The 13088-nt window shown below is 36.5% G+C and overlaps 2 protein-coding genes across 3 annotated transcripts in view; one reads left to right on the top strand and one right to left on the bottom strand.

Annotated features, from left to right (window-relative positions):
• The first annotated feature begins 158 nt into the window (after positions 1 to 158).
• Positions 159 to 11376, top strand: fbxo21 (F-box protein 21). 2 transcript variants are annotated; one of them, XM_077241670.1, is made up of 12 exons: positions 159 to 437; positions 1137 to 1272; positions 1435 to 1529; positions 1628 to 1749; positions 2854 to 3000; positions 3271 to 3407; positions 4474 to 4610; positions 4784 to 4963; positions 5599 to 5731; positions 7090 to 7280; positions 8830 to 8987; positions 10497 to 11376. In XM_077241670.1, exons 1-12 carry the CDS (start codon positions 214 to 216, stop codon positions 10733 to 10735), a joined length of 1899 nt encoding a protein of 632 aa, XP_077097785.1. In that variant the 5' UTR covers positions 159 to 213; the 3' UTR covers positions 10736 to 11376. The 2 variants fall into 2 exon arrangements, with proteins under 2 accessions (XP_077097785.1, XP_077097784.1); XM_077241669.1 differs by having other exon boundaries at positions 1420 to 1529.
• fbxw8 (F-box and WD repeat domain containing 8) overlaps positions 4188 to 13088 on the bottom strand; it is a 50113-nt gene continuing 41212 nt past the window's right edge. Inside the window, exon 12 of the mRNA XM_077241672.1 lies at positions 4188 to 4642. The gene's annotated coding sequence lies outside the window, so the exon portion shown is untranslated. The remainder of the gene's footprint in view (positions 4643 to 13088) is intronic.

The raw sequence follows: 13088 nt of genomic DNA, 5'->3' as shown, positions 1-13088 counted from the left end.
CTGCATTGTATAGACTATAATATATTATAAATTAATATTTAAAGTAAATGTTATATTTACGTGTTTCATTCAAATATAAATGGGTATATTCGGTTTATTTCCATAGCTTATTTCACGATATTCTCAAAGTTCAGCCCTTTGCACCAGAAAGGGGCGTGCTTTCGTTGACAACTGGGCGGGGCTTCGATGAGGTCATCGGAGTAAACAGAAAAGATGGCGACGCCATACACGGGAGATCGAGTTTTAGGGACAAATACGGATATTTCAGAGAGTTTCGCTAAGCAGTTAACCGATTTACCAGCCGAATTATTAGAGCATATATTGTGCATTCCCGTTCTAAACCATATCGACATTAGCAACGTTTCCTGCACGTGCAAGAGGCTGCATGACGTGTGCCATGGCAGAGGAAAGGTCTGGGCGCATCAGTACAAACTCAGGTGGCATAAATTAAACACATTTCTAAAGCTTTATACCTCCATCAACCTCGAGTTTTCAAACCATAAGAAATGTGTTTGATCCCTGATAGGTGGTTTAAGATGTGTATTCAATGCGTGTCTTGAGAGCTGTCAGGTCGTGTTCTCATTCTGCTGATGCACCAAATTCGGTCCTGTGTGCACATGCAGAGAAATGCATAACATGTAATATTTAACTATTACGGACTCACCTCCTATACGTCGAAAGAACGAAATGCACTTATAATTGTTTACAACGTTAAGCGACTTTAAACACAAAAATGCATGACATTCTGCTAATAATAAATTAACATATAGGCCTACATGAAAAAAAAAATCTTTAAATAGAACTATAGTTTTAAGTTTATTAAATCTATAAGTGTTATAGTAACAATATAGTAACTCTTGTGTTTTAGTGTATACTATAGTTAGTTATGTTTTGGCAGATTCATGTAAATTACAGTTTAGAGCTTTTTTGTTGCATTTAGCATGAAATTGAATTGCACCCTCTGCCTCAATTAACAATAATTTCTTTGTAATTTAGGTGACATATAAGCACACAAAATATATACTTTAGAATATGACACACAACATTATACTAGCCACATTTAAGGAATATGTTTAATATATTTGTAATACCTTGTTATGGGGTCAAATATTACTGATGTATCATTTATGTTTTAGGTGGCCCAGGCTGCAGAGATTTTATCAACATAATGAGTCGTACGATTGGCTAAAGGAATTCAAGAGCCGGGACATGGTTGGTCAACAGATAAGAAGAACAGTAGAGTCTATTTCCAAGAGGTTCTTCACAGAAGTTGTAAGTGACTCTGCAAGAGACTGACTTACAAAGCTGTCACAATGTGCCGAAAATATCATATTATTTAAGCCATGACAATTACGCAATGCTTTGGACAGGTATATTTGTAAGGTAAGTTGGATTTAATCTATTATTTCTGTAACTCAGCCTTGCGTTGGTCAGGTTCTTGGAGACAGCTTTGCAGAAATCGAGTCTCTTGGTGCCCCAGAACACTTCTGTGAGGATGAGCTGCTTGGTATTTTGAACTCAGAGAAAAGGTTAGAGATGAGCTCCCGCTTATGATATATATATTTTTCTGAGCACTAAATGGTTTAACTGAATTTATGATTGTCCTCCTTTCCTATGATGGCTTCAGGAAAAGTTTGACACTTAAGTACTATGCAAAGAAAATCCTGTACTTCCTCCGGCAGCAGAACATTTTGAGGAATTTGAAGGTTTTCTTTGAGCGACTACCAGAACAGCAATCAGCCCTGGAAGGTAAGCTCAAAAAAAGACTAACGAAAAGTAATGTTTTATTTCTTATTAATGGAAAACGAAGTGCCCCTATTTGGCCATTTTAAAGGTTCTTAATTTTGTTTGGAGGTCTCCTACAACAGGTTTACATGCATCCAAGGTCAAAAAATACTTACATTTTCACATAATATACATTGCAGCATCACCTTTTTTCTCACAGTGTCTGTAATGATTCAGTAAAGGAATCAGTCTCTCTAAGCCCCTCCTTTCCGTGAGCTACTCTGCTCTGATTGGTCAGATGCCCTTGTCTGTTGTTATCGGTCTTCCGTTTACAGTACGTGTCGGAAACCAAACGGCCATTACCATATCTGAAGTTTCAGCTCCAGGGGCTTCCTCAGCACTTGATACACAGACTGATACCAACAGTAATAATGGCATCAGTTTTACTGTATCAATTCAAACCTCATACTCATATTTTGGAAGTGCGTGCAAAGTGTATTTGCTTTGGCAGCGCAGAAAACAACGTCTTCTCGACATGTCGACATCACAAACCAAACTCTTCGAGGCCTCAGCTACAACTTTGAGGTCGGGTCAAAATGACGTTGTTCTTAAATAGCCAATGAAGAACATAGGCTGGCATTATGCAAATTTGATACAAACCTACATTGGTTTGTGCGGGAAGGAAGTAAAACTGGAATTGCTGATAACTCGTTTCAGGCAATTCAGAATCGGTTCTTTCTTTTGCGAGACAATACACCTTTTACTGTACACTTTGATCTATGAAACTTTGCAGACCTTTTACATTCCAAAACAGGTATATTACACACTGCATGAAAGGTAATATCTGAAAATGCTACTATGCTTTATAATACCAGGGACGAGGCCACGTAAAGGCCAGGTTAATCGAATAATATCCGTCATACTATAATGGTTATCATATATAATAATCATAGCTCAAATCAAATTAAATGTGCAGCCACATAGTAGGCTTTGTAAAATTATTGTTTCGTATACAGACTTACCAAAGTTTACTCACTTCGTTATTATGGATGATTGAGGTTGAACATGGAATTATAGTTTAAATCATTATTTGTGTCAAACAACACATGTCCGTTTGTTTAATTCCAGGTGCTGTTTTGGTCGACCAGTATTGCAACCCTCTGACTGATTTTACCCTTGAGAGCATATCCGCACAGATAGAAGAAATCACTGACAAGGTGAAAAAGCATCTGCGAGTAAAAAACGCCACACACCCAATTCTACGAGCCAGTCAAGGTCAGTCCGCAAAGAGAGATCTGGAAAATTCAATTTACTGTTGTCATGAGGTCTATTAGTCAGACCCGTGTATCCAGGCGTATGTTCTCCCTGTCGTCCTTAAATAAAAGCTTTCAGCTCGATGTCGGTGACATAAATTTCTTGTTTGTCTCTTAGCCTAATTTTCAACAATTTTTAATTTACTTTGGACTGCACTGGGAAACCACAACAGCATTGTTGTTCTTAAAGCTGTAGCGTCCTATATCTGTCTTCACTAGACTGTTTTTCCAGGAGACTGCTTCATTCTGGAAGACTTGGAGTTTCAAAGGCAAGTCATATGCGCTCTGAACGCTGTTCTATACGACCAGCTACAGTACAAGGGCAATGAGCGGGACTACTACAATCCGCTGAACTCATACATACATCAGGTACTGGAGTCACATGGATATCATACTCATTTCCAAAATACTTTGCAGCCATACACATATGCACGTATACAATGTGCATTACATAAACAAATAACTTTGAATAACGTGTAAATTTACATAGTAAAATCATAGTTTTTTTTTTTAAATGAGTAACATTACTTTACTATTTCATTCATAATTATATATATATATATGTATATATATAGTATATATAAATTATATAAAGTATATATAATTTATCCAAAGAATACAAAAGGCTGTAAGCATTTTATGAGTTGTGAGGGTTCTAGGAGGTGTTTATGTTTATCAGGTTTATTTTGTTAAAAATTATAATTCTGCTTACAAATTAAAAAAAACTGTACTTATTATCTCCAGACAATATAGCAGAACAGAATTTGAGTGATGCAACAGAGCAGGTACTGTTGCCAATTATCCTGACAACATCTTTGTGCCGACATGTTATTGTATTTAAACTAAGATACGGTTTAAAAGTTTGCAGTGGGTACGATTTTTTAATGTGTTTGAAAGAAGTCTCTTCTGCTCACCAAGGCTGAATTTATTTGATCAAAAATACAGTAACCATACAATATTATTATTATATATTTTAATATGTTATTTAATTTTACATTTATTTAAACTGATTAAAAAATCAGGATTGTTTGATGAATATAAATATCAAAAGAACAGTGTTTATTTGAAATAGTATTAAAACTACTTTATAAAAGACTTAACTGTTACGTGTGATTAATCTAATGCATCCTTGCTGAATAAAAGTATTAATTTCTTTTTTTTTTTTCTTTTTTTTTTTTAAATCTACTGACCCCAAGCTTTTGAACAGTACATTATGTTGGGGTGATAAACTCTCATCCACAGCAAAAGAAAAAAAAAAACACTTCCAAAGTAAAATAAATACCTGTAATGGACAAAACACTAAACATAATGTTACCTTCCATCTAACTGTGCTGAAAGTAAAAACATAATATTTACATTAAAGCATTGTATTGTATGTGTAAGTGTAGACAGAAATGTAGTTTATTTCTCACAGTGTTGGCTCCTTTGTGGTCAGGTGCTGGTCCGTCGTACAGGCATTCCCATCAGCCTCTCTGTGCTCTACATGACTCTGGCCAGGAAGTTAGGAGTTCCTCTGGAGCCTGTCAACTTCCCCAACCATTTCCTGCTCCGCTGGTGCCAAAATCAAAGCAGGTGTGTGTTTTCCACTTTCAATCTATTGCAATCTGTCAACGTGAAATCACATAGCAAACACCATTCACTTTCAACATCAGTGCATTGCTTTAATCCAAATATGCTTAAAAAAATTCAGTTGTGCTTGCATTAAAAGTTAAACGACAACGTAAGTTGACTGATGTGTTTTGCAGGAGTGGTGACATCTACGACTATGTATACATTGACGCGTTTGGAAATGGAAAGCAGCTGGCTGCTAAAGAGTGTGAGTATCTGATCCGACACCAGGTGACAGCAGATTACTACAGCGCTATAAGCACCAGCGAGCTGCTGCTGAGGATGGTGGGAAACCTGCTTAACATTGGCAAGAGAGGGTGAGACTCAGGGGCTGTTTACACCACACCGTTTTCAACTAAAAACGCAAAACTTTTTATGTGTTTTGGTCATTAATTTACCTCATAACTTTGTTTTGTGGGCCTGAAGATGCAAACTTTTGAAAACGGGTTTAACATTTTTTGAAAACGATAATGTTATTGTCTCGGTGTAAACTACAAAAACGCGAATTTGTGCAAACGGTAATGTCATGCGCATGCGTATTAAGTGTTCAGTCTATAGGCACGTAGCGTTTCTTTACAAAATGAGATCGCCATCTACTGGCCTCACAGCAGAATACAGCGTTTTTAGTCGTTTTTTCAGATTAGTGTGAATGGAGAAAAACGCGACGGAAAACCGGTTTTTAGTACTTCGTTGTTGTGTAAACATGCCCTCATGCTTTCATTACTGTACTTGTGCTTTTATGCGTAATGAACAGCTCTTTTATATTCTTATTGTCAGAATATAAAACCTATTTCATGCTGCATGTGTACTCATTAGTAAACCAGTCAGGGGATTCTGCAGTTTAGACTGTTTTATGTTAATGAAATTAGTTTTCTTGGCTGTCAGCTAATCTTGTGAATTAGTCAGACCAATGTTTGCTACAAAATGTGCTTGCTTTTGCTTTTTTGTCTAGGGAAGGGAATGAGAAATCATATCAGCTCCTGCGGGACTCTCTGGATCTCTATCTCACTATTAACCCTGATAACGTGCAGTATCTTCTGCTGCAGGCCCGCCTCTACTTCCATCTGGGCATCTGGCCTGAGAAAGTGAGTTCAATCTCACAGAACAGACTTGAATGTCAGTAGCAATCCACAATTCACAGTAGAAAACCTATGCTTAATACAGAATAGTATAAGATAAAATCTCTCCGGCGCATATGCATAAGGATACTGGTTTGAATTTGTCCTTCATCTGTTTCTAATCCCATTCCAATACTTTCCTATAACTCTCCGCTGTGTTATTCCATAAAAAAAGGCCTTTAAATATAAAGGTGTTGGCTCTTTACACTAAGTGATAAAGGGTTAGTTCACCCAAAAATGAATCAGTTACTCACCCTCATGTCGTTCCAGACCCATTAGACTTTCGCTCGTCTTTAGAGCACTGAGATTTATGAAGTATCTTTGTGCATTTTTCATAACAATAAACGTAAAATCATTTCATAACTATAACTTAAACTCACTTTTTTAAGCTTTTTTTCACTTCAGCAATAATGTGCCTAGTGTCATCTTTAAAGTAGACCAAACTTAAATCCGTGCTCCAAAACATTTAAGATTTACGACAGTTAATTTGGAAATTTTATTTTCAGGTCTATGTTAAAAAAAAGTGAATAAATGGATTTTAACTACTTTATAAATATAAATTAGTATCATAAAATACCCTAAGAATACAAAATATTAAATAGAAAACAGTATAGAACTAAAATATATTATTCATTTTATGGACAATTTTTGTCTGCCACCAGAGGTTTAATGAAATCTGTGAGATTTCTGTCCTTCCATTGAAAGTGTATTCACCCAAAACTCAGACAGTTTAAGTGCCAAGTGTGAATAGACTTTCAAGAGACAGAAATCCCTGAGATTTCATTAAAAATATCTTCATTTGTGTTTCAAAGATGAAGGAAAGTATATGGTTTGGGATTTACATGAGGGTGAGTAATTGATTACAGAATTTTCATTGTTGGGTGGACTATCCCTTTAAAGAGGGTAATTGCTATTTTGAAGGTGGATGCTGTTTGTGCACCAAGTATAAATAGCACCCCTGGTTACACTAAGTGCAAATAGTGACATGTTATTCACAGAGTGTGTAAACAAAAGTAATATGCTATTTTACTAAGGGTATATTATCTGTGCAATCTGCCAAAAAGATTGGCTATTTGCACAAAATAAAAAAGGCAGTGAGCATGGAAATATTAAGCATCGCTTTTACATTTCTAATATATGTTTTTCACACCTAACACAACTTAAAAGGGATTGTATATGTTGCACTTGCATTGCGAATTTGTGATACTGAAAACTGCGAATAAACCACAAAGTACCCATCTTGAATATGATTATGGGTCTATATAAATAGTTTAATGGGTGTTTGTAATAAGCAGGCTTGTTTGATGTGATTGTCTCTGTCTCAGGTGTTGGATATTCTGCAGCACATTCAGGCCCTGGACCCGTCCCAGCACGGAGCGGTCGGGTATCTGGTGCAGCATACGCTCGAGCACATCCAGCATAAGAGACATCCAGAAGAGCCCGAGGTGAAGAGACGTAGCGCGCCGGAGCACAGGGACGTACAGTACTCTGTAGGCCTCGTCATGAAACATAAGAGGTGGGTTCCTGTCTGTGTGAGCTGCGAACTTATGAACTACATGGAGCCTGAAACTCCATTTAATCTCAAATTTTAGAACAGCGACATAAACTTCTATCTTGAAAACTACAGTGTTCTCTTTTTTTTCTCTCTCTAACTAACCAACATGGCTATACTATAATACTGCAAAGTACATAGCAAAAAGTCTTTTTGCCTCTTTTCTCTGTTTCGGGTGAAATATTCCCTGTGCACTCCCAGTCAACAGTTTGAAATAAATGAGAATTTCTTTGAATGAAGTTGCTTATTTTTACTGATGCTGCATTTATTTGATTTAAAATTTAAAATATACAGTAAAAACAGTAACATTGTGAAATACTATTAAAATTCAACTGTTTTCTATTTGAATATATTTTAAAATGTAATTTATTCCTGTGATGCAAATCTGAACTTTCTACATCATTACTCCAGTTTCTACTGTACAATTACTGTTACTCCAGTGTCACGTGATCCTTCAATAATAATTCTAATATGCTGATTTGGTACTCAGTTATCATTGTAATTGGTACTCATTTATTAATAATGTTTTTTAATATAATCAATGCTGAAAATAGTTTTTGCTGTTTAATATTTTTGTGGGAACCATGATTCATTTTTTCATAGAAAGTTCAGTGAACAGAATTTATTTCAAATATAAATAATTTGTTCCATTCATATCTATTTGTTACATCTAATATCTATTAATATCATAAATATCTTTACTGTCACTTTTGATATGTTGTCCTTTATGAATAAAAGTATTAATTTCTCTCTTTTTTTTATCTTACTTAACCCACACTTTTGAATGATAGTGTATCACGGTTTCTACTCAAATATTAAGCAGCAAAAAAAAAAAAATGTTTTCAACATTGATAAAAAAAGAAATATTTCTTGCACACCAAATCAGCAAATTAGAATGATTTCTGAAGGATCATGTGACACTGAAGAATGGAGTAATGATGTTGCAAATTCAGCTTTCTGTCACAAGAATAAATGAAAATTTTAATATTTTAAAACCGGAAACAGTTCTTTTAATTTGCGAAAATATTTCGCAATATCACTGTTTTTAATGTATTTTTAATCAAATAAATGCCGCCTTGGTGAGCACAAAAGACTTCTTTCAAATACAAAAAAAAAAATCCTTAGTTGTTCCTACTTTTCCGATTTTATTTTTCATTTATATTTCACATTCAAAAGATTCGGGTCAGTAAAATTGAAGTAAATGCTTCCACAAATAATTAGATCTTTCAATATGAATGGAAAACGTACTTTTCCAGTAAAAAGTGAATCTCTTCCAATGCAAATGAAACCGAAACACGCAAGTTTAGCTAGTAAAAACAAAGGACAGGAGTAAAAAGAGCAGCAAACAGTGTTCATTTGTAACGTGTTTCTTAGCTAGTGTGATAAGCAGCTGCCGTCAGTGCGTACTTGTGTGTTTGTTTGATGCCAAATAATACAATGTGAAAAGAGGCTAATTTACAATAGGAATATTTTCTTAAGAAGAATGTTCTCAAACTGTCCAATGTCCTCACAGGTCAGGCTACAACTGCGTTATCTATGGATGGGACCCTAAATGCACCATGAGTCAGGAGTGGATTAACACCATGAGGGTCCATCAACTGTCTAAGGGGGCTGATCAGCCATTTTACAACGTCCTAGTACAGGACGGGACCTGTAGATACGCTGCGCAAGGTGAGACTTTCCCTGAGCCAATCACGGATCATTTTAGAAAATGGAAATAATTTGATTCTTTTTATATTTTTTTATTTTATAGGTTGTGCATATACTTTCGGAGACTGGTATCTGAAAACTGGGTCTTTATTCTAATTGCTCTCAATTTCATTAGCAGCAGTGAATCATTTCTTTGGGGGCAAATGGGTCAGGTGTTAATATATATTATATAATAATAGTAGACAGAGTAGGGTCTAAACCAGCACTATAGGAACTACATGTGACGTAAGTGTACACTGATTGGCCGAACACACACGCGAAACACCAGCACCCGTCGTTTTTAAAAAGCTGTGTACACACACAGATTATAGCTTATATATTTACTCCAGTAAGTAACACTACGAACATGGAAAACAGTGATAGATTGACCTCTCAACCTTTACGCTAAGGAGAAAATCCAACGCAACTTTGAGGGGACCAAGAGAAAATTGATTATGTATTTCTGCTCAGCTAGCAACACTGGACAATAATTACACTGCAAAAGTTAATATTTTTCATATAGTGTCTACTTTCTTTGTATAACAGTTCTATCTAATAACGTGTTAGACTTGACTGTTAGACGGATCGTAAACTAATGAACATGGAGAATGTGTGCCCTGGCATCCTCAGCACCGCACAATTGACACAATGTCATGCGCGGTTAATCACTTCAGAGTTCCTACTGGCGGTGCGAATGCAACCAGATAAATGGTCTTAGGGGAACATTCAGTTCTCAGGGAACCACCCTCGTTGTTAGTTCCCATAACTAAGTTCCAAGAACTACCCGTTACAAAAGGATTTAGAATAATTCCCGCCCAAGGCAAATGCGAAAAAGGGGCCGGCGCCTGGTTGAATAGCGTTAGTAGTGTGTTAAAATCAAGCTGCACCCTTCCGGTCTCTCTCTTGATTCCAATACGGACTTTAAATTATATTAAGCCTTAAAGTTCTGCATAATTAAGGGCGTGGCCTCTTGAGTGACGGGTGGATTGATGCTGCGGTCACTACTAGCCGTTTGTCTGCTGTCTGTTAGCTGTCACGTCACCTCAGCTAATCCCGTCTCTTTGCCCTTTTTCTGTTACCCGGGAGTAACGCGCTGCCAAGATGGCGACGGGCGGCTCCGCCCACTTTGGGCTTCAAAAATGCTCTTCAGAAACCTACGGGTGACGTCACGGACACTACGTCCATATTTTTTTACAGTCCATGGTTGAAACTCGCGGTTATGGTAAGGGGCGTTACATTTCCGAAATACACTCGAAGTGGACAAGCGGTTGACACGCTGGTCCAGCCGACCAATCAGAGCCCTCTACAGAAGAAGGGGCTTTATAGGAACAGGAGCTACACAGAACTTTACTGACAGACTGGGAAGAGAGGAGCTGCCATTGTAAAAATGTGAAAGTGTCTTTAAACATTCAAGCATGAAAACCTGTCCTAGCAGAGCCCAAAAAACTAAATCAAATCTAAGAAAACCTCACTTTCTCTTTTCATTTGCAGAGAATCTGGAGCCTCACTCTGCCCCGCTGGAGATCGCTCACCCCGAGGTCGGCCGCTACTTCTCTGAGTTTTCTGACACACACTACATCGCTAATGAAGAGCTCCAGGCGCGTTACCCAGAGGACATGTGCAAGACCCACAGGACTGTAGAGGAGCTTTACCACGGCCTCAACCCAAACTCAGGCCAACCATCCGAGCCAACCGCCAACTTCCAGGACCATGATTTATTAGATCCATAGACCAGAATGCCACCTCTTTCCCTCCCTCCCCACTTTAAATGCGAAAAGTCACTCAATTTGTCCTGTACTAGGCTATTACAGGAAGTTGCTCAATACAACTGACAATGACAACTGACATAAACTGACAACTTCATTTCCTTCGTACAACATCCTGGTCCTAGATCAGTTTTACGGGCAACTTTGACCCAGAGCTGCAATCGTAATCTGAAAGAAACTACATATGTTGAATAATTTGAGTGGTTGAGTACAAATGATGTGGTTGAGTTACAGTATTTGTGGATACAAAACATACTCTGGATAATATATATAGAGATTATATGAACTTACACTACAGGAGGGTCTGAACATCTGTACAGTATATGTGTTCAGGCCCGTCCATTATGTCGTCATTCAACACATCTCACTAAACTAATGCACTAATTTCATATATGTTAATATGTTAACAAACATGCACTTGACATGATGTAAAATGGCTAACGCTGTCACCTTGAAATATTTTGTAATGTTTACTTCAAAGTTATTTAAAAAAAATACCTAGAGAACAAGGGCTCAAGGAATTCTTGACTCATGGTTGTAAATACAAAAGCATTGAGAATATAAGAATGAATCACAATAAAATAAAAAAGAATCTCCATTTCAAATGGTTCAGTTATTTCTTTATTTTTGTTTGTTTTATTTTTATGAATGATCTATAGCTTTGTAAGTTTAGGGAACATTTTAAGATTCCCTTTCAATATTTTATTATTCAGATAATAAAATATGAATTTGGTATATTATGAAAAAAATTAAATATTGTGGTGGCTTTGGGTAAATAATTGAGATTCCATTTTCAAGTTTTTCTCAAGCTAAACTTTTTTGAGGTCACCAAACAAATGTATGCACATTTGAGACGTTGACCATGTGAACAGATGGTAAGATTTCCAGACAAGATGCTCATTAGAATATTCTTCAATGATTCTGGAGAACACGATCGTCAGGTATTTTTCATGTTAAGATACAAATCAAATATGAAACCATTCTGAAGTTCATGTTAATTTGTCAATGAAACTTTAATTGTTATGCTGATGATTTTATATTTTCACTAGTAGTCTCTTGTCTCCCACTGTATAATATATCGACAGCAATTCACTGTTTTATCAAGCATAGGACACCTAAAATTGAAAGTCAAAAACGACAAACAAGTAAGAGCGGTGTCCCTCTTGTATTCAAAGCAGAGTTTGTTTGCATTATCTTTAATACTCATCAAAAGTCCCACAACCTCAAATATTTATAATGCAAATATATAAGCATCTTGGCACACTGTCTTTCTCTGGCTGCAGAAGATGGATTGGGTAAATATCACAAACACAATATTTGCATTGTTGTTTTAATGGCAACCAAGAATATCTTACTGTTCAGAGTTGCCGTAAAAATAATATCTTTAAGAAACTTCAAATGAATTGTATAAACTGAACAAGTTTATACAATTAATTTAATAATTTAGATTTGATATATATATATATATATATATATATATATACAAGAAGAGATGCTTAAATGAGAATACTAGTGTACTATTTATGAAGGCTATATCTTTAACACCAAGCATATCTGCTGACTCTGTTGATTTTCTCCTTGATTCTTTTAACTCAAAAGTTAAGAGTGTAATTGATGATATTGCTCCTGTGAAAGTCAGGAAGAAGAGTGGCAGACAAAAAGCACCTTGGAGAAACTCAACAGCAGTGCAAAATATGAAAAGACAATGCAGAAAAGCAGAGCGCATGTGGCGGAAGACAAAACTTGTAGTCCATTATAACATCTACAAAGACAGCATCCATGCTTTCAATAAGGAACTAAGCAAAGCTAGACAGACTTTTTTCTCGAATATTATAAACAGCAATATAAACAACACGCGCACTCTTTTTGCTACTGTAGAGAGACTGACAAACCCCCCAAGCCAGATTCCCAGTGAAATGCTCTCAGTGAGAAAGTGCAGTGAGTTTGCTTCTTTCTTCTCTGAGAAAATCAATAATATCAGAAAGGTGATCAGCTCATCCTTGAGTTGCGCTGGGGTCAGGCAGATCAAACAACAGCACGAGAAAGTAGCAACTATGTCTGATTTCGAAGAAATTGATGGCAAAATTTTGGAAGAAACCGTACAGCAACTAAAAACATCAACCTGCGCCCTTGATGCACTTCCCACATCTTTTTTCAAAAATGTGTTACACAGCTTAGAAGCAGATCTCCTAGAAGTGGTAAATGCCTCACTTCTCTCTGGGAGTTTTCCGACCTCCCTGAAAACTGCTGTTGTCAAGCCCCTCCTGAAAAAGAGCAATCTGGATAAGACCATATTAAACAACTATAGACCGATCTC

Source organism: Siphateles boraxobius, unplaced genomic scaffold (genome assembly GCF_051911475.1).
Source record: "Siphateles boraxobius isolate OS27281-9 unplaced genomic scaffold, OSU_SipBor_1 24, whole genome shotgun sequence".
In the NCBI taxonomy this organism is placed as follows: Eukaryota; Metazoa; Chordata; class Actinopteri; order Cypriniformes; family Leuciscidae; genus Siphateles; species Siphateles boraxobius.
The sequence above is the reverse complement of the archived record's forward strand: the minus strand, read 5'-3'. Positions and strand labels throughout refer to the sequence as shown.

Bases quoted from the DNA above. Each gene is read 5' to 3' on its own strand.
- fbxo21 (XM_077241669.1), top strand. From the start codon at position 214: ATGGCGACGCCATACACGGGAGATCGAGTTTTAGGGACAAATACGGAT. The intron at 1,273-1,419 runs GTAAGTGACTCT...TCTGTAACTCAG, and splicing joins AGAGGTTCTTCACAGAAGTT to CCTTGCGTTGGTCAGGTTCT. The intron at 1,750-2,853 runs GTAAGCTCAAAA...GTTTAATTCCAG, and splicing joins ACAGCAATCAGCCCTGGAAG to GTGCTGTTTTGGTCGACCAG.